The sequence below is a fragment of the Anabrus simplex genome, chromosome 5, assembly GCF_040414725.1.
Source record: "Anabrus simplex isolate iqAnaSimp1 chromosome 5, ASM4041472v1, whole genome shotgun sequence".
Taxonomy (NCBI): Eukaryota; Metazoa; Arthropoda; class Insecta; order Orthoptera; family Tettigoniidae; genus Anabrus; species Anabrus simplex.
In genome coordinates, this window is record NC_090269.1 from 19,504,582 (window position 1) to 19,524,975 (window position 20,394).

Here is a 20,394-nt window from a genome sequence, read left to right on the forward strand (position 1 = left end):
TTTCCAATCTGGTGCGATTATTGTCCAATGTCAAGAGCCGCGGCACCCATCTTGCGGAAAATTTTTTCATACCCAATTCTTCGGTTAAAATATAATATACCCATTCAGAAAACATCCCTACAGCTTCAACAATCTCTCGCACTTTCAGTCGATGATCCTCCATGACCATTTTATGCACTTTTGCGATAAATTCTGGGGTCGTAACACTTTTTTGGCCGTCCACTACGCGGATCATCATCCAAGCTCTCCCGACCGAATTTAAATTCGCTGGTCCACTTGGCAACAGTTGAAAATGAAGGAGCACAGTTCCCCAGTGTGTTTTGAAAGTCGGCATGAATTTCCTTTGCTTTCATACCTTTCTTTACATAGTATTTAATCACTGCTCGAATCTCAGTTTTTTCCATTGTCACAAATCACTACGCGGGAACAACAACAAAGAGTCATCACTACCACACTCTTGCAGCTAGAGCACTGATGCGCCACGTGTTCACTAACAAAGGATGTGTGATTATTGCGCGGGAACCTTGTTGCTCTAGCACTGACATCTAGCGGTGATTCCGAGAACTTTTCAAACTGTCCTCGTAATAGGTAATCTCCGTGAGACCGCTTGAAAGAAGCTAAGGAAGTGCAATTCCTAACACTAACTGGAAGGGAATTCCATAGCCTTGCACCAGACACTTGAAAGGAGCGGTTAAATGAAGATGAGCGATGCACAGGAATTGAGATTGTAGTAGTCGATCGTGTGTTGTGTTCATGAGAGGTGGAGAGTAAATTAAACTTTGAGGATAAATACTGGGGTTTAGATTCATTCAACAGACGAAATACGAGAGTTGCAATGTGAAGATGTTGTAGTTTATCGATTTTTAACCAGGAGAGAATTTCATAATAGGGGGAGATATGAGTTGATAATTTAACTGAAAATATAAACCTAATGCATGAGTTCATTGCTCTCTGTAATTTTAATGTCTGTTCCATGGTGGCATCAATCATTACAATATAACAATAATTAAGTATGGGAAATATGAGGGCCTGGATAAGTTTAATTTTCAAGCTTAGTGGAAGAAGTGATTGGCGAGTTTTGAGAGGGTGAAGTGATGAGTGAATTTTCCTGCGGATGCTTGTTATGTGCTCACTCCAATCTAATGTGTCACTTACGATAATCCCAAGATTTTTTACCGACTTCTGAAATGGTATAGCTACACCACAAAGCAAAAGTGAAGGCAATAACTTCTTATTAAGGATGTTTAACTGCCTTTGTTGCCCTGTTATAATAGCTTGTGTCTTTTTAGGATTAATTAATAAACAGTTCTTATTAGAATAGGAGCTAATCAGATTTAAAATAGAATTCATCTGATTAATTCCAAACTCAATATCAATAGCTTTACAGTTTTGTAGATCATCTGCATATAAATGATACTTGCAGTTACTGAACTGAGAAGATATATCATTGATATATAGAGTAAACAGAAGAGGTCCAAGCACAGATCCCTGTGGGACACCTGTTTGTTTCGTCTTCCAGTCTGTGGTGATGCCGTTTATGACAACACTTTGTCACCGATTGGTGAGGTATGAAGCAAAGAGCTGAATAGCAGAGGGACTCAGATTAAATCTTTGTAATTTCGCTAATAATATGTCAATATTTACTGTGTCAAATGCACTACTGAAGTCAAGTAAAATAAGTATACCTAGTCACTTTCCACTCATCTATAGCTCGTCTAACGTCGTCTGTTATTCTTATTAGTGCCGTCCCTGTGCTATGTCCTTTCTTGAAACCAGATTGGAAGGGGTCACACAGAAAATATTTTTCCAGGTATTGTTCAAGTTGGTTATAGATCAATTTTTCTAGAGCTTTAGACAGTGCTGAAAGAATGCATACAGGACGAAAGTCAGATACTACATTAGCTGGCGACCTTTTTGGAACTGGGACAACTTGTGCATCTTTCCAATTTGACGGAAAATAACTACGGGAGAGGCATTCATTAAATAGGTCAGTAATAACCGGCAATATTATATCCATAATGTTAGTAATAAAGAAAATAGGGATTTCATCAGTCCCCGTTGCATGAGATTTAATTGAAATCAGTACTCGTCTCACTTCAGACTCTGAAACAGTTCGAAATTCGAAACATGGGCAATCAGATGATTGTTGTCGTGTTATAGACTTGATGGTGGCCTGCACTATATCATGTTTAGGAGTAAAAGCATCTGTTGAAAAGTGTCTATTAATCTCGTCAAGCGTATTTCTGGTTTAGCATGGTTCACAGGAGGCCTTCCAATACCTAATGAATGAAGTTGCCGCCAAGTACTACCAGCATTTATATTATTGGATAGACGCCGAAAGTAATCAAATTTCTTATTGCGGATAATTTGTTTTATTCGATTTCACAGTACACGGTATTGTTCAAATGTGTCAGCTGATAAATTTCGTTTGTAACGTCTATATAACGAATCACGCTTAGCCATCAGAGATTTAATTTCAGTTGTCAGCCATGGACAGGGGGTGCGTGTTACTTTCACACAGCGCTTAGGAGCATGCTTATTGTAAAGTCCATGAATATGAGAATTAATATTTTCCAGTTTTTTATCTATATCATTCATTAGTATTATGTCACCCCAAGGACATTTGCATGCATCTTCTTTTAGGTGATGGAAATCTATATTTTTAAAGTCTCTAAAATTCACGTATTTTGACCTATATTTAGGAACTCTTAGCGAATACGCTAAGTATATAAGGTCAGGAGTTGATATTTCAGGAACAGGTATTTGACCGTGTTTAAGAACCTTATGTGGATTATTGGTGATCATGAGATCAATTAGTGAATCAGAAGAGATGGTGGAAGTATGAACATGGTTAGTTGGTTCTGAGGGCAATATTGTCATGTCACAGGAGAGAAAAATGTTTCGAAAACGTATTGTTTCACTAGTCCGAGTTAACAAATTTGTATTAAAGTCACCTAGTATAATCACGTGTTCATAAGATGGTAAAAGTCCCATTAAATCGTCTTCTAACTCACCAATGCCCCATGCATTTGGAGGCCTATATACAACTCCAATGAGTACTTTAACAGTGTCTATAATAATTTCAACAAACATAAATTCGAGAACAGGATTTGTAGTAGTGGTAGAAATTTTTACCACTGTACTCCTGAGATTAAGCTTACAAAACAACGCAACACCACCTCCACGCCTGCTCATCCTATCAAATCGATGAATACGATACCCTTGTATTTCAACCATACTGGAAAGAATTGAACTACATAGCCAACTCTCACTTACAGCAATTATATGAAATAAACTGTTTTCAAATATGACTTTCAGTTCATCATGGTGAGCTACAATAGATTGACTGTTAACATGAGCACACAATAAAGCGCGTGGAAATGCTTTCACTTCCGTTTCTAAAGTACTACGAACAGAGAGATCTGAAGAGAGAATCTGGGAAGAGAGAGGGGTAATAGGAGTAAAACTAGAAGTCGGTGCCAAAGAGAAAGGAGGGGTGGTGTCTGTGTCCAAGTCTATGCTCGCGATAGAAGTGAATGACATTGTTATACTTAAATCCTCAGGCAGAAGTTGAGAATAAATAGATAGCGGCTTACCTCGACATAGCATAAAATATAACTTCCAGCTGATTCACACAAACACACACACTTACTAACCATAACTAACCTAAAACATAGAATAGGCCTACTATACCATAGCAATAACAAGAACTCAACCATAATTATATCCTAGTGCTAATTTCACCTAACCGTCTAATCAAAGAATTTAATTCTGCAGGAGTGTTTAAGTGTATCTTCTTTCCATCGGTTGTGAGGACGATAACCGTGCCATTTTGCGTATAGGTGTTACGCATTCCAAATATATCACGTGCCTTGCGGAACATCTCCTGCCTTGTGGCTGTCAGAGATTCAGTAATAAGAATTTTAGTGCCTTTTAGCAGCCGCTTAGCACGCCACACTCTATCTCGTTGCTGATACCTAAGAAATTTGATGATAATTGGCCTGTTTCCTGATTTCACCACATCAGCAGTCGATCTCTGTTGTCACCCTAATCTGTGACATCGATCAATGCAGTCAATATTCAGGTCAATCTGCAGTTTATCTCTGATGGTATCCAAGGCCTTGTGGTACACATCTTCATCAGCAGTCTCATTAACACCATGCAACAGGAGACAATTGCATCTGCTGTATTGGGCCGCTTCATCTGACAATGCTTCTTGTATCTCAAGACGCTGTTCAATTTCACTTATATTTCTCTTCAAATCGGATATTTCTGCTGAAATCGATTCTCGAAAGTCACGAAAGTCACGTTCAAGCACACGTAGCAACTCTTTGGGATTAGTGGCATTGTTAGTAGTAGCAGTTAGAGCTTCCTCCAGGCACCCTTGGAATTGAGACATACGTCTTTCAAATTCACTAATCTTCTCATTCACAGCTTTGAGGGTCATGTTTGGTGCACTAAAAAATGAAATATATATTTATAAATCTAGTGGATCCCACTCACGGTAAATATGTATGATATATTTTGATATTCGGTAGGCGAATTACAGAGCACTTTCACACACGTTCATCTACATGAGCTTTTCTCAAATGACTGTGTTTTTTGTAAGACTGTGCTTAGCTCAGTTCATAAAGAGTGTGCCTCAGTAAAAACTTAGGTTCTTTTCGTAAGACTTCTAAAGCAGGTTATTTCTGATACAAGAGTCCACCATTTTCTCTCCATCTTCATTTCTATCGCCATACCCATGTGGGCCCAGAACATTCTCATATCTCATTCTATCAGTTCCCACATGAGCATTCAGATCTCCCATTATCATGATTTCATCTTCAACAATATGTGTTTCCAGTTCATTGAGGAACTCTTCTTTTTCTTCCATGCTACATCCTGTCTGTGGAGCATACAGCTGTACTATCTACAGTAGTTCCTTGTTTACATGTATGTGCATTATTATAATTCTTTCATTTACATACTCATACCTTGCTTTAGAACCAATTTGGACATTATTTGCATTACATTGATAATATTATGTTATGTGTACAATTGACTCACCTTTTCAGAGGGGACTGTACTATGTTTCAGTTAAAATAGTAATAAACATTTACTGAAAATTCAGTTTTCCCTGCATTTTGTTTCTTCTTATTTCATTTAGGAGTTTAGTATAAGTGTGTTGCCTAATAATGCAAGATTGTGAAGGATTTTTTAAAGTAATATAATCAGTTGAACTTAAGTAAAGTACATTTAAAATATGAAAAGAACCATCATCATCATCATCGATGTCCCACTCCAGTCGCCCGGGTGTGGTTATCAGCCTCCCCCACTCCTTTCTGTCTTTCCACTTTTCTTGCTCCATTACTTCCGCCATATCCAATCCAGCCTCTCTGATCCATCCACCTTCTTCTCGGTTTTCCAACTGGTCTCTTTCCCTGAACTTTTCTTTCCAATTCCTTTCTTGCTACCCGTTCCTTTCTCATTCTTTTTACATGTTCGCACCATCTCAGTCTTGCGTTCTGTATCTTCTGTACTAACGGTTCTATATTTAGCTCTTCTCTGATTTTAATATTTTGAATTCTATTTCTTCTTGTCTTTTTAACCGATGTTCTAAAAAAATTTCATTTCTACTCCTTGGATCTTACTATCTTTTCTCTTACTAGTTAGCAGTGTTTCTAGTCTGTATGTTACAATTGGTATGAAATACTGTGTATATAATATTAATTTTTTTCTCTTGGGTACTTAGTCATTCCATAGAAGCTCTCTGACTTGATGATAAAAAATGTTGTACTTAGTCTGTTATTAATTTCAGGGTTGATTTCATTACTTCCATTAATAATGCTACCCAGGTATGTAAACTGTTCTACATTCTCTAACCATTCTCCATCTATGTTCACCTGGCTTCTCTTTTTCTCTTTTCCACAGTGCATGACTACAGTTTTCTTTTTACTAATTACCATTCCAAACTCCTTCAGATTTTCATTCCAAACGTCCAGTCTCCCTTGTACTTCTTTTTCTCTCTTTCCCCAAATCAACACATCAAATACCAAATACCAAAGCATTCACTTCATCAGTACTGATACTCTGTTTTACACGTTTTATGATTGCTGCTTCCACAAATGTCTGTCTTAAATTCCCACTCTTCTTCTCCACTTCGTATTTCCATGTTAGGCAACTTCCTTTCTATACAATCTTGGAATGCCATTCTTTTATCCTCCTCCTCCAGTTCCCAAATCCTGATCTTCGGTTTCTTCTTCAATGCAATTTTAGGGATTTTTACTTGTTTTAATTCCACAATTAATAATCTATGATCACCCTCCATACTTTCACTGGGGATTATCTTCATATTCATGACGTATCTTCCCCATTCTCGGTCTGTTATTTTAAAATTGATGTGTGTTCCATACTGTCCATCCCAACTATGTCGGCTGATCTTATGGCTATTCCTCTTCATAAACCATGTGTTCTTTATTATCAGGTTATTTCTGATACAAAAGTCCAACACTTTCTCTCCATCTTCTTTCTGTCGCCATACCCATGTGGGCCCAGAACATTCTCATATCTCATTCTATCAGTTCCCACATGAGTATTCAGATCTCCCATGATCATGATTTCATCTCCAACAGTATTTTCCAGTTCATTGAGGAACTCTTCTTTTTCTTCCACGCTACATCTTGTCTGTGGAGCATACACCTGTACTATCTTCAGTAGTTCCTTGTTTACATGTATGTGCATTATTATAATTCTTTCATTTACATACTCAACTTCAGCTATTGGCTCAACATTTTGATTCACTACAAATCCCACTCCATTTCTTTCCTCTTTACTGTTACCCATCCAGTACAAGGTGTACCCCTTTCTTAGTTTCTTCATTCCTTTCCCTTTCCATTTTACTTCACTTAATCCCAGGCTGTCGAGTTTTCGTCTCTCCATTAGGTCAATCAATTCATTTTCCTTCCCATTAACTGTTAAAATATTTATTGTTCCAAATCTTTTTTTTTTTTCTCTGATCTAACACTTGTGCGAACATCAGGATTACCATCATACTGTGCAACTGTAGCTAGAGACTTGTCAATTCCATTTCCATTTTTAAACTTCCATCCGAGGCTTGTATTATAGTTGAAAGCAAGAACAAATTTACTCATTTGCTGACATGCTACGCCTAACACATCTGAGGATTTTCTTTCGAGGTTTACTCCCTTAGCCTTTGAAGATCCCTCTTCTGCACAAAGCAGTGGTTTCCTCTTCTAATTTTCCCCAGAGAGGATTGGTTGCCTCATCCACCATCTTTGCCATTCCAAAGGTCTCCTTCTCTGCCTAAGATGCTGTCAAGGTCTTCACCCGTAACCCTGGGCATGGGTTCCACATTATACCCCGTGAGACTGGGTCCCTGCTTGAACTTAGCTCTCGTCATTCACATCGGCCTACTGATGTGGAGGATATCCACCCCCCGCAATATGGATGGACCAGACAGGAATTACTCAAGTGAAGGATAGGGACCGGGCGAGTTGGCCGTGCGGTTAGGGGCACGCGGCTGTGAGCTTTCAACCGGAAGATAGTGGGTTCGAATCCCACTGTCGGCAGCCCTGAAGATGGTTTTCTGTGGTTTCCCATTTTCACACCAGGCAAATGCTGGGGCTGTACCTTAAATAAGGCCACGGCTGCTTCCTTCCAACTCCTAGGTCTTTCCTATCCCATCGTTGCCATAAGACCTATCTGTGTCGGTGCAACGTAAAGCCACTAGCGAAGGATAGGGAAGATGACCTTATTTCCCTTGAGCCAGGTTAATGGTTATGTATGATGCCACAACTAATGGCAAAAAAAGAACCATTACATGTTTATTAAGCCTCCAGTACTAACATCGGGTCTCCGAGACCGCTCGCCCAATTATTCTCCTATAACTTTAGTGCGCATGCTTCGCTTACGCTTTGCTCATTGGTATCTTCAAATCAGTCAGTTTACTTATTGTTGCGTGAATGTTAAGTGCCTGGCTCAAGTTCTTAACAAAAATTCCTTTATTTTCGTCTCTCAGACTGAAGTTAGTACTCGTGCTACTTTCTGCTGGAAATGAAATGAATTACGAACGTGAACAAGAGTACGTGCTGAAATTACCACTGGAATCTGAAGAGAATGACGTGGCTACAGAAGATTTTGTGGAATAAGATCACCTTGAATGTGGTGAAGAAGATTCGAAGTCTGAACAGGACGTAGAGGAGATACAGGATGAGCAAGATATTGATAATGGGGCTTTTACACATCTAAAACAGCAACATAATGTTCCACACTTTATTGGAAAAGACGGTGTCACGAAATGCATATTCCTCCTCAAAATGTGAGATCTCGCTCAGTGAATCTTGTAACTCATTTGCCTAGGGTGAAAAGACCGGCAAGAAATTTGACTTCTATTGTAGATATATGGAACTGCTTTTTTGATACTAGAATTCTAAACATTCTGGTTGATTGTACAAATCTTTCTATAACCTATGAACCTTATGATTAAGAGTTAGAAATTTCATTGTGAATGGTCCATATTGAACTGTGATTACAATAAAAATGAAAACTACAATAGTTCCACCTTTTCAATTCAAATTCAAGTAATGTGGGTTACTTTACAGAAGAAACATTTATTATGTGTGCGTAAATTATTTTCTATCACCACTACTACCTTTGATGACATACGTACAGCTGTTAGAACTTAATAACAAGTAATACACAACTCTAAATATTCTTCGGTATCTAGACTGATCAAATTAAATTGATACTTCTACGGCAACTAAATGCATTAATTGATGCATTTTATCCATAATCTGGAACTTTTATCACCATTGTGACCTACCCATCATATCAGTTATGCAATACGTCCAACACATCGCAGTGCAAGCTGTCAGAACTTCATAACAAAAAGAATTACAAGTCTCAAGATTCTTCAACATTCAAAATTGATCATCTTGAGTTCCTCCTTCAATGACAGCTAAGTGCATTAATTTATGCATTTTATGCATTATCTGAACCTTCGATTACAATTGTGACTATTTCTTCTTCATCTTTATAGTGTCAAATACACTATGTTTTTTTGACTTTTTTACAACTTCTATGGACTATTTGATACATTGTGCAACTCGTGCTTTTGGCTGGCTGATGATGATCCTGATAATGGGTCAAAACTAGTACCTAATAAATGTTTCTTTGCGGTTAGAGGCACGTGGCTGTGAGCTTGCATCCGGGAGATAGTGGATTTCGAATCCCACTGTCAGCAACCATGAAGATGGTTTTCCGTGGTTTCCTGTTTTCACACCAGGCAAATGCTGGGGCTGTACCTTAATTAAGGCCACGGCCGCTTCCTTCCAACTCCCAGGCCTTTCCCATCCCATCGTCGCCCTAAGACCTATCTGTGTCGGTGCGAAGTAAAGCCCCTAGCAAAAAATAAAATGTTTCTTCTATAAAGTAACCCACATTACTTGAATTTGTATTGAAAAGGTGGAACTATTTTACTTTTAACTTTAATCGTGAACCTTATGACCAAGAATATCAAGCTCAAGCTGCAAAACCTACTGACTTAGTGGAAATGAAGGGTTTTTTAGGTCTCTTGTACCCTTCTCTTATTCATAAGACAAACCATTTGAACTTAACGGACTTATGGGAAACTAACGGTATATCAATTGAGATTTTTTGGCTCATTATGTCACTGGAGAGGTTTAGGTTTCTGGTGAGGCATATTAGGTTTGATAACAAAGAAACGAGGCTGCACCAACAAGAAACAAATAAATTGGCTGCTATTTGGGATGTATTTGATGTTTTTGTGGCAAATTGTCAAGCTAACTACACCCCATCTGAATATATGACTGCTGATGAAAAACTTGAGGCTTTCAGGGGAAGATTTGGCTTCCGCCAGTACATCCGAAGCAAAACCAATAAATATGGGATTAAAAATCTGTACGTTAGTATGTGCTGAAATGTTTTATACGTTAAACATTAAGGTACCGGTATATGTTGGTAAACAGCCCGCTGGCCCATATTCCCTTGATAACAGCGCGAAAGTAGTAGTTCAAAGGTTAGTGAAACCTATTGCCAATACGGGTAGGAATGTGACCATGGACAATTGGTTCACCAGCATCAAATTATCTGAAAATTTATTGAAAAACCATAAATTGACTTTACTTGGTACTATTAAAAAAAAAAAAACAGAATGCAGTTACCTCGTGAATTTATGGAAGGCAAAAATAGACCCGTCAGCTCCAGCATATTTGGGTTCCAGAAAAATTCCACCCTAGTGTCATACATTCCCAGAAAAATCAAAAATGTGCTGCTTTTATCCACAATGCATCATGACGACAAAGTTGACCCCAACACCGATAAACTTAAAATGATCATGTTGTATAATGACACGAGAGGGGGGGGGGGGGGTGCTGATGTGGTTGATAAGGTTAGTGCAGGGTATAACTGTGCCAGGCAAACTTGCGGGTGGCCAATGTTAATTGTTTACAGTTTGATGAACATTGCTGCTATAAATGCTTTTGTGATAATGAACAGCAACAATCCTAAAGCTAATATGATGCAAAGAATTCTTTTTGAAACACTGGCATTTGATTTAATTGGATATCATCTAAATAAAAGATCCACAGTCAAGCAAATTTCAAGACTGACTCGAATGAGAATTCAGAGATCTGTAACATTCCAGTTGAGAACATGCCGGTGCCTGCACAGGAAGAAAAAGCGCATGGTTGGTGTGCATACTGTGACTCAAAGAAAAGTCGTAAAACAAAATACAAATGCTATTTGGGTGGGAAGTTCATGTACTTGGAGCCCATTTTGGTTGTTTGTCCAACTTGCTCTGAAAAGAAGGAATGAACATGGTGATCGACTGTGACAGTGAATTGTTCATTGCATCTCTGTAGGAATTGTCACTGTCCCAGTTTTCTAGTTAATCATTAAGAGTATTTATTTTTGTGTCTCCTGACAATGGTGAATTTATTTCTTTTTCCTCTATTGTTAACAGTGACAATGCAAGGCTTAGTAATCAAATTTTGTAGTGTGGCTTCTCTTTAATAAATGATTTTCACAGACCAATGCTAGCACTCACACTAGGATTTGTCTTGTTAGTACTGGAGGGTTAATAGCTTCAGCCATTAACCTAAAAAATGTAGTGTAAGTGCAAGACCAACTACAATATTATGGATTGTATTTCAGAGAACTCTTTAACATTTTTCAATATTTGTTATTACTACCTTTTTATCAGAGAATTGATTATTCATTTTATGTCTAGCCTACCAGTTTTTCTATTCATTGTTTTTTAACTCTGCTGTTATGTTAATTGTCAAGTTCCAGATAATAACAATGTAGTTAAACAGATGTTCAGTGCCATTGTTGTAATAACAGTTAGGTTTTTCTGAATTTGAAGACTTCTGTGTCCTGCTTTTGTTTACTTAAGGTATTATAGAAAGGTCTGTGTTATTTTCTGGTTATTTACACTGAATATTTAGTTTGATTTTGTTCTGAAAAGTGGTTAAGTGATATGTCAAGTAAAGCTACTTCAAAGAAAGTGATGAAAGTTAAAGAACCAGAAATATCGGCAGAGAATTATGATAACCGGGATTATGATACTGAAACCCAAACTGCTCTGGAGGAGATAGATGCTTGTCAAAATGAAATTGATGCTTTAAATGAAAGGGCTAGTGAAGAAACCCTAAAAGTTGTACAGAAGTATAATAAATTGCAGAAACCATATTTTGATAAGAGAAATTCTCTCATTAAAGCCATACCAAGGTTCTGGCTTGTAACTTTTGAAAATCACCCACATTTGTCAACTATTTTACAAGAAGATGAAACAGAGTGTTTACAATATCTCAGTATGATGGAAGTGGAACAATTTGAAGATATTAAGGAAGGGTACAGAATTAAGTTTCATTTTGATAAAAATCCTTACTTTGATAATGCTGTGCTTGTAAAAGAATTCCATTTGGGTTCGGAAGATCCAACATCCCAAAGTACTTCAGTTCGGTGGAAAAGAGGCAAAGATTTGCTCAAGAAGAGAAGGGAATCTGTGAAAGGAAAGAAAAGGACTATTGATACAAATTCTTTCTTCAAGTGGTTCACTGATCATACAGATCCGTGTGGTGATGAGATAGCAGAGGTAATTAAAGATGATGTGTGGTTAAATCCCCTGCAGTACTATTTGGTTTCAGATATTGAATTTGAAAATGTTGCTGAGGTAGAAGAGGAGGAAATTGTTGGTGATTCAGATGTATATTTGGTTGAAGAGGATATGGAAGATGATGGTTACATGATAATGGAGGATGATGAGGAAGTTGTTGATCAGGAAGATGATGGCCAGGAGGGAGTATTTGAAGTTGTGGAATTGTCAGAATCTACAGGAGAAGTCGAGGATGAAAATGCAACTGTACTTCAAGATGATGGTGAAGAGTGAAATTGGACTTAGGATATTATAATATAAACTAAAGTCCAGTGTTAGTGAGTTGTAGAACAGAAGAAAAATTTGATGAAGTTTATATTTTTAATAATTTAATATTATTTATTCATAGGTTTATAAAAAAATGAACGAATTAAACGGTTGAAGCATTTTCAAAAGAATAAATAGTTTACAGAGGTTTTATAGAATTTCTAAATTTTATAAAATAATTTTACTTTATTTGGTATCTATGATTTACTAGATAGCCGAGGAAATAAAGCTTACCTGCTGGTAAGTATGATTTTTCAGTTGCAATATTAGTATTTGATGTCCTGGTATAGTTCTCATTCACTTTCTAATAACATAGTGCGCTCACTGTTATGCTTTTTGTACTATCACACGGGTGTTGCCACTGTGTGGCACATTCAGTAGTATGAAGTAGGTCAATTAATTTGAAGTGATTAGTCTATAACAGGTTAGACTTCAAGTTGGTATGAAAAATAGTTTTGATCAGAGAATTATTGATTAATTTAAGGTGGTTAGCTATTGACAAATTATATCAGGATCTGGATAAAGAAATTTTCACTTTATTTTAGGCTGAAGTGAATACATGACCATATTTATGTGAATTTAATTTCTTACAGTGGGAGTAGAAGTTGGCTACCTGATTACTATGGATGGAGAACACTACCCATTGCTCTGGCTTAAAGTTTTACAAATTGATTTACTAAACTTGGATTCTTAATTTCGGCATTGGATGTCAGTTCATTGTCATGATAAATGCTGAGTAACATGTCATTAAAACTATGAAATGAATTTGTGCGGAATATCCGACTATTGGTCTAATTTCAGTATATATGCCAAGTAAAGTGAGGTATAAGAGGTTAGTTTTGGTCGAGATGTGTCTATATTTTAAAAAAATCACAATTAGCCTTTTATGGTTTGGTTCTCATGAGTAACAGATCATCGGTCTGCTTGCGGTATATATGCTGGGTGATACGAGGCCTAAAGGGTTAAACTTTAGCCTATTCAGGTGTGTGCATGTGTGTGTAAGTAAATTTCACTGTTGGTCAACGTGTATTGCTTCCGGTATGTGATGCTGGTATCCACTGTCCGAGATTTTTGCTGTTGAAGTTCTTAGCCTTGTTTAACAATGTCATTAAGGTTAGTGATGTGGTACATTGTGCTCTCTTGTGAATTTTTATGTGGTGTGATGCTTCTGCTTCAGTAATTTACTTTTTCTTGTGATTGTTTTTTTATCAAGCTTTTTTTATAAAGTCTTGTGTCCTTCAGTTCAGGGAACTAGAACAATTTATTTTTTTCCTATTGGATTAAACATGATTTCAGTGAAACTTGGGTGAATGTTCAGTCAATATATCATATACATAATGGTATTAATCATTTTGCTGCAAAATCTATGTATGTACATATATATATTTCCTGATACAGGGTCAGGGATGAGGTGAGATGAACCTATATGGTGTGTTTTTTACAGTCGATGTCCTTCCTGAAATTGTGCTGATGATATTATTGTTATAATTAATTGCTGAAAAGTAGCTGGGCAGCTCAGAGCAGTTAGGTCCTCTTCACACTGAACTACTCAAAACAAACTGTAGTAGCCTGGATATCACGAGACTGGGGGACTATAATCTATCAGCTTCATTGTCCGTATTGATAATTTAAGCACACAAGTATGAAGGATGAGTTTTCCACCTAATCAATACTTTATTTTACAAAATGTTTAGAATTATTTACATTAAAACAGTACCAGTTTCAACCTGTAAATAGGTCATCATCAGCTGTTGGAGAACCTGCTTAATAGCAATTGTACATAATAAAACATTATAAAAATTTAATTAAACAAGAATGCCTTATTCTAATATTAAAATTAATTAATATAATACTAATGTTAAGATATATACATATGGTTCAATTATAGGGCTATAATTGTATTGATTAGGTGGAAAACTCATCCTTCATACTTATGTGCACTGGGGGCAACGCCACCGGTGTATATCGATGACACCACCTGCACGGCGCTACTGGAGATGAAGAGACTGATTGACTGACCTGACCCGAGTATCCGTGACCTGGCATGTTGGTTTCCTCACTAATTCAGTCTCTTGAGTGGCGTGTCTAAAACAAAATGTGTTAGACATGACAGGTTCCCACCTGACAAAGGCAGTCGGACGTTATGTGATGTTAGCACGTAAAAGATCTCTCGTGATACATTTGGTGTTTACCCTGGAACGAAATTGATCAAAACTCGGCCATAGTTTGCCTTACAGAGATCCGTTTCTCTGGTGTGTGGTAGCATAAAACGGAACGTAAAAATTGACATTCAGACAGGCTAGATGGCATCAAATTAAAATGTTTGCACACGGTAGCTGAAGCCATAAAATTATTATTATTGTTACGGGGTTACCCGTGGACCAACAGAGGTGAAAGAAGGTGCCGGGGGTGAATGGGTCTAACTACAATATCAAAGTTAATAAAAACTTTGAAAAAAGGTTTTATATATATATATATATATATATAATTCCTAAAAATCAATGAATAACAGTTACAGTTAGCAAATTTTGGAACAAGTCAGGGAAAATACAATACAGTGAATTCCATAAGTCCTGGGCTTCAGGACCCTCACTTTACATCTCCTGAGCTCTCAGCTTAACTTTACAAAGAGCACAATTTTTATGCAAGGGCAGAACTCCCCTAATACATGGAGCACCAGCTCCGAAATTTACAATATCAAGCCTCCTAGAGGCACTTTTACAACACTTGAAAAAGAGCTAACGTGCTCTCCGTTTTCCAAGCCTATTCAAAGCAATGTCAGAAAATTTACAATACTTGCCATCAAGGCACAACTTACAAATTTGAAACAGGAGTATCTACTACCCAACCTATTGGGCCGTAGCGAAAAAGAGCAGGTTAGGTAAATGGCCCAGAACACAAATTGATTGGAGGCTTGTACTTGCACTCCTAAATATAAATTCTTAAAACCTAAAGGGCACTAGGCCGATGAAACAGGGGCTATTCCCAAACTATGGAGGTGACTCCTATAAGAATAATTTAAGACTTTACGGAAAGGAAGAAAACCAGTTACATAACGTAGTCATCTCAAACCAATATGAAGGGGAGCTCGAGAGGGTACATCACTCTCCATCCCCGATTCACAGTTAAAGATTTTATGTAAAGTCATTACATAAGCCGGCAGAAGTTACATTTTCAGAGAAGTAGGTTACATAGTGAAAGTTTTGGACCGCTCCCTCGGGTTAAACTGCAGAGCTAGCAAGAAATAAAGATGTTAATTGGCCATTACCTTGTCGGTGAACTGCTGCCTGATGAAAGAGGCGCCTCCTGCTTGACACACACACTAAGTTAGATGACGATCAGTTGGCCAAGAAATGTGAAAATCCGCAGTTTATAAACCCTCGGGGAAAATTCGAGACCTTTCACGAATAATCAAGACACACCCATAGGATTTTATTGGTTAACATCAAACATGACACTCAGAATCGAGGAAGAAGCCTGTGACAGGCGGAAAATTAATTACAGAAATTCGTGATTGGCTAAATTCAAAACTGGCGGAAAGAAAAGAGAAATATTGCCAACCCAAAAATGAGGAACATTAATTAGTTAAAAAAAACTTATGAATACAAAGTTTCTTTAAATCAAAGTTCATCCACTTTGCTCCAGGGTGCATGATCATGGTTTATGAGCAGTGACATCTGTTGAAGAAAGTCCAAACTTCTTGATGAAGAGTAAACCAAAACAAGTAGAAATTCACACAGTACTGGAAACTTCACAATAACAAAATTACGTCAAATTACTGTAGTGACATCTTCTGAGTAAAGGTTTTAAGTAGATCTAGTTTCAAGTTTACAGTTTCTCCTGTAGAGGAGTTCTTTTAGGCGCACGATTTAAATGCACGGCATTGGGGTGTACCTCCCGGTACAATTATTGTTTTTATTACCATTATCACTTCAAGTTTCATACGTTGTTGACACAATAATATTACGTTCTATTACCACAGCAGATCATGTGCTTTATTTCATTAACCCGAAACTTTGCAAATACATCCGTGAGGATAGTAACGAACAACACCATATTTTGTACATTGCGGGCGGAACCAGCAGGAAACTGCTAGTATGTATTATTTGTATGTGCTGTTCTCACATGTTTGTAATTTTACTGTAAATGAAAAACTTATCTATTGTAGATTGTTTCTTCCCTTTATACATTTTTATAAGTACATCACCCTTCTACTTTCGTAATGCAATTAAAGTGCTGGTTGCTGCAGAGTTTTCTTTTTCCCGTTCGATACAGGTTTCGATGGCAGAGAGCGCATCTTCAATTTTTACAGTTGTCTTTGGTAACACCTCGAATGAGCCTTCATCTTCTTCTCAGTTTGATGAATCTAGCTCTGCTATAATTTCGTCAGTTATTGCCTCTTGAAAGTCAATATTTTCGTCACACCAATCTTGAATGTCAACTCGTTTAAGCTGAATGTCTTAGGCCTGCTTTACTGCTGACTCTATCAGGTCTGCTAACGGCATTAAATCTTCTGCATCAAAAGAATCTTGCCCTTCTTCAGCTGAGTCCAGTGAAGGCCATAACTTCTTCCACGACGATCTTATTGCTGATTGAGTTACAGTTTCAAACTCACAGCGGTATCATCATTACGGTTAACAGCCTCAAGCAAAATCTTTTTATGTACCTCTTTTTCACTATTTCAGTTATGTTTTGGTCCATCGGTTGTAACAGGGGAGTGCAGTTTGGAGGCGTGAAAAGAGCCTTGAAACGTCCATTTTTTGACATTAACACGTCATTTGGTCCATGTCCTGGTGCATTATCAAGGCTAAGTATCGCCTTTTCAGGTAATTTTTTTTTAAATGAGCATACTTGGTGTACAAAATCAGTATGGAACCATTCATGGAAGATTTCTTTTGTCATCCATGCCATATATGGTAATTTCCTAACTTGCTGATGCAAGAGGAATTGCAACGCCTGATCTCTCCACGTGCAGTACCTACTGATCCAAAAGTTATATACTGCACGCGTTTTGTCGGAGCACAATTTTACCATTTTGACATACAGAATATACAGTGATAATACCTTCAGTATTTCTTCTTCATACAACAGAAGAAGAAGAAAAAAATTCATTAAATTTTTCAAGTTACATAAAAATGTTCAGAATGTCTTTTCTTCACACTACCTGGCATTAATTTAAATGATCAAGTACATAAAATTTAAATACAAAAATTCACTTCAAAAATAATTCTCGCATCTTGCAATGTTCATTTACAGTTCCATATAATATCTTGATCTGACCAAAAAATAAAATGGTAAAACAACATATTAAGAAATACGTACTATAATCAATAATTTTCAAAAGTTTGTGAGTCTTCTTATGGTTTCTTAAAATAAAAGGTAAATAGATTACATTTCCGAACTCAATAATATAATTTCACAAAACACAATGATATTTCCAGTTCTCCATCCCACCACAGGCGACAAACACTAAACACACTGAACTAAACTGTAACACTTACATTCACTTAACAGTTAAGTACACACGTGTTAAGGTTATGATGCTACAGTTTGCTAAGACTGACTGAGACTGCCTAATTATAACCTTTCTGTAGTGGCACCAAGCAACAGGATTAGTAGGAGTGGAGTGCAATGAACTTGCTTTTGTCCGATTACTGAGCGGTAAACTATAAAAACCGTCCGACTATAGAGCTGACCATTCCCACATGAAAAGTGTTCAAATGTCGGAACTGGAAATGTCGGACTATTGAACGTCCGATTAGCGAGTGCCTACTGTATTATTATTATTATTCAGGTAGTAGATATGTCACTTTTTTGTTTATATTTGATATTTTGGAAGTGTTTGGTATATCTATTGGACATCTACACTGACTGGCAAAATTAATGGATCACTTGAATTTTCAAAGGTGAAAGAATGTTAAATTTTGAAACATTTGTTTTATTAATTTTTTTATTCTTTTATTTATCAGTCGTTATTAAATATAATGTGGAATAGGAACTGTAAGAGGACCTATGTTTAGATATGTGCGTTGAACTGTTTAAAAGGACATTGTCAGCAGTAGTCAGGCCTGGGAGGTCTGATTGTGTATACATATTTAATTTTTTAGACATTCGTTTGAAAAATATTAATAATAGATAATCATTTTTAGCCGTGTTGTAGTCCTGGTTTATAATGTGAATTCATTAAGATTCGACATGTCTTAGCTGAAATAACTCACTTAACTTCTATATATAAATCATCAAAGGTGAGGAAGAGGATAGGAACAGACACAAGGATAAACACGACATACTAGCATGGGCAGAGGTAGCCATGGCCAGCAACAAGGGGGTGGGGGGTGGCAGAGGGGGCAAATTGAATTAAAAATAAAAATTGAATTTGGTTTAGCAGTTTGGTTTTGATAATAAAGAAGGTTGAAAGAAAAAGTTTGGTGTATTTTTGGCATGAACTTGGTGCAGACATTGTCTGATTAATGTACTTAATTGTTGGTGTAACTATGGTGTAACTTCTCTTGCAACAACTTTGTTGATGAAAATTAATGTAAAAAAAAATATGTGGTGTAATTATGGTGCAGTTTTGGTGTTAAATTGGTGCCTCCATTGTTGCTTTTGCACCACATTTGCACTGATACAAATTTTATACCATTATTGTACCAGTTTTGGTGCAAACTCTATCATCAGGGGCTGGTAATCAGGTAAGTCTTGCTCATAAAATAACCTGCAAGTTTGCAAAGGAAAACACACGTTAAATTGTGCAGTGGGGTGGGATGTACCAGGATTTTGGGGCCCGGATCCCTCAGTTGCCCAGGGGCCCGAGAATTCTGTCAACCGAGCCTGGAGGTAGCAATATTTATCATCAGTACACGGTCTCTTATAACTTCGTAAAAGTTTCTTTCAACTTGGATCTTATTTGCAAGATCATCATCAATGGAACATTTACTGATATTATACAATATTTCTTTGGTAATTATATTTATCAGTAATTTAAGTTGTTGTCCATTGTCCTCTATACCTTTCAAGGCAGCCTGCTGGCTGACCACTTTCCTGCATAACTATTACATTTTCTCATTTAAAATTTTGAACCATTACATTCTTTTCTCATTTAAAATTTCTTTACTAGTACTATGTTTGTCTAAGCAGTGATTTATTTTACTTCATCTTTGGAGTTACCTCATGATGATATAATCAGTAAAGTATCCTTTTAATACTATTAGTGACTTGTCTTGTTAATCTTATGGCAATAAAGAGAAGAGGAGACAAAACTCCTGCTTGCCTTGGACCTGTTCATCTTGCCTTTTCCACCTCGTCACTGCTTATTCCAGTGTTTCTCAATACACTCCAAACTTTGTATCCAATAACAGAATGAAAGGTTTCTCTGATATCTAGGCAGACCATTATTCATACTATTTTGTTGTAAGACACTAAAAACCAAGTTGTTGATCTACATTTCTCAAATCTGTACTATAATTAAGAAATGTTGGTTTAGTGGCATGATTTTTTTCTATCCTCTTTCTTATTGATTTAAAAAGAATTACCTAAAATATGTTGTTTTTTTTCATGAAAAGTTCAATTAACATCCATATATATTCCAATGTTATGCTTAATATTGTTCACTTTTTTTTACAGTAAAGTCAGTAATAATCAGTTTCTTGCTAAATACACTTAGTTCGTTCAGTTTTAAATGTGGAATATCAAAGTTCTGCTGAACTTCTTCACCTACACCACTCTCACCAATAAATGGAATGTTCTAAACCACATTGGAAACACTTGTCTATTGTCATGTGTCATTATACATCGGTACATCGATAATAGGCCTGCTTGTGGCTTCCGTTGCACTCGCCACACCATCTTCATAAGTGCTGCTGCTACTTTCACTCTGATCCAAACATACATTGTAATCATCAACTATCCAACAGGCAGTCGTCAATTTGCTTTAGATTGCTCAGGAAATT

At 36.9% G+C, this 20,394-nt stretch overlaps 2 protein-coding genes across 3 annotated transcripts in view; both read left to right on the forward strand.

Annotated features, from left to right (window-relative positions):
* Positions 1 to 20,394, forward strand: part of fidipidine (coiled-coil domain-containing protein 93) — a 213,465-nt gene that overhangs the window by 81,244 nt on the left and 111,827 nt on the right. The window lies entirely within an intron of this gene.
* On the forward strand, positions 11,501 to 12,412 carry LOC136874217 (protein SET-like). Its single transcript, XM_067147860.2, has one exon. It carries the CDS (start codon positions 11,501 to 11,503, stop codon positions 12,410 to 12,412), a length of 912 nt encoding a protein of 303 aa, XP_067003961.2.

What these genes read in the sequence shown, in the direction of transcription:
- LOC136874217 (XM_067147860.2), top strand. Translation starts at nt 11,501, where the DNA reads ATGTCAAGTAAAGCTACTTCAAAGAAAGTGATGAAAGTTAAAGAACCA.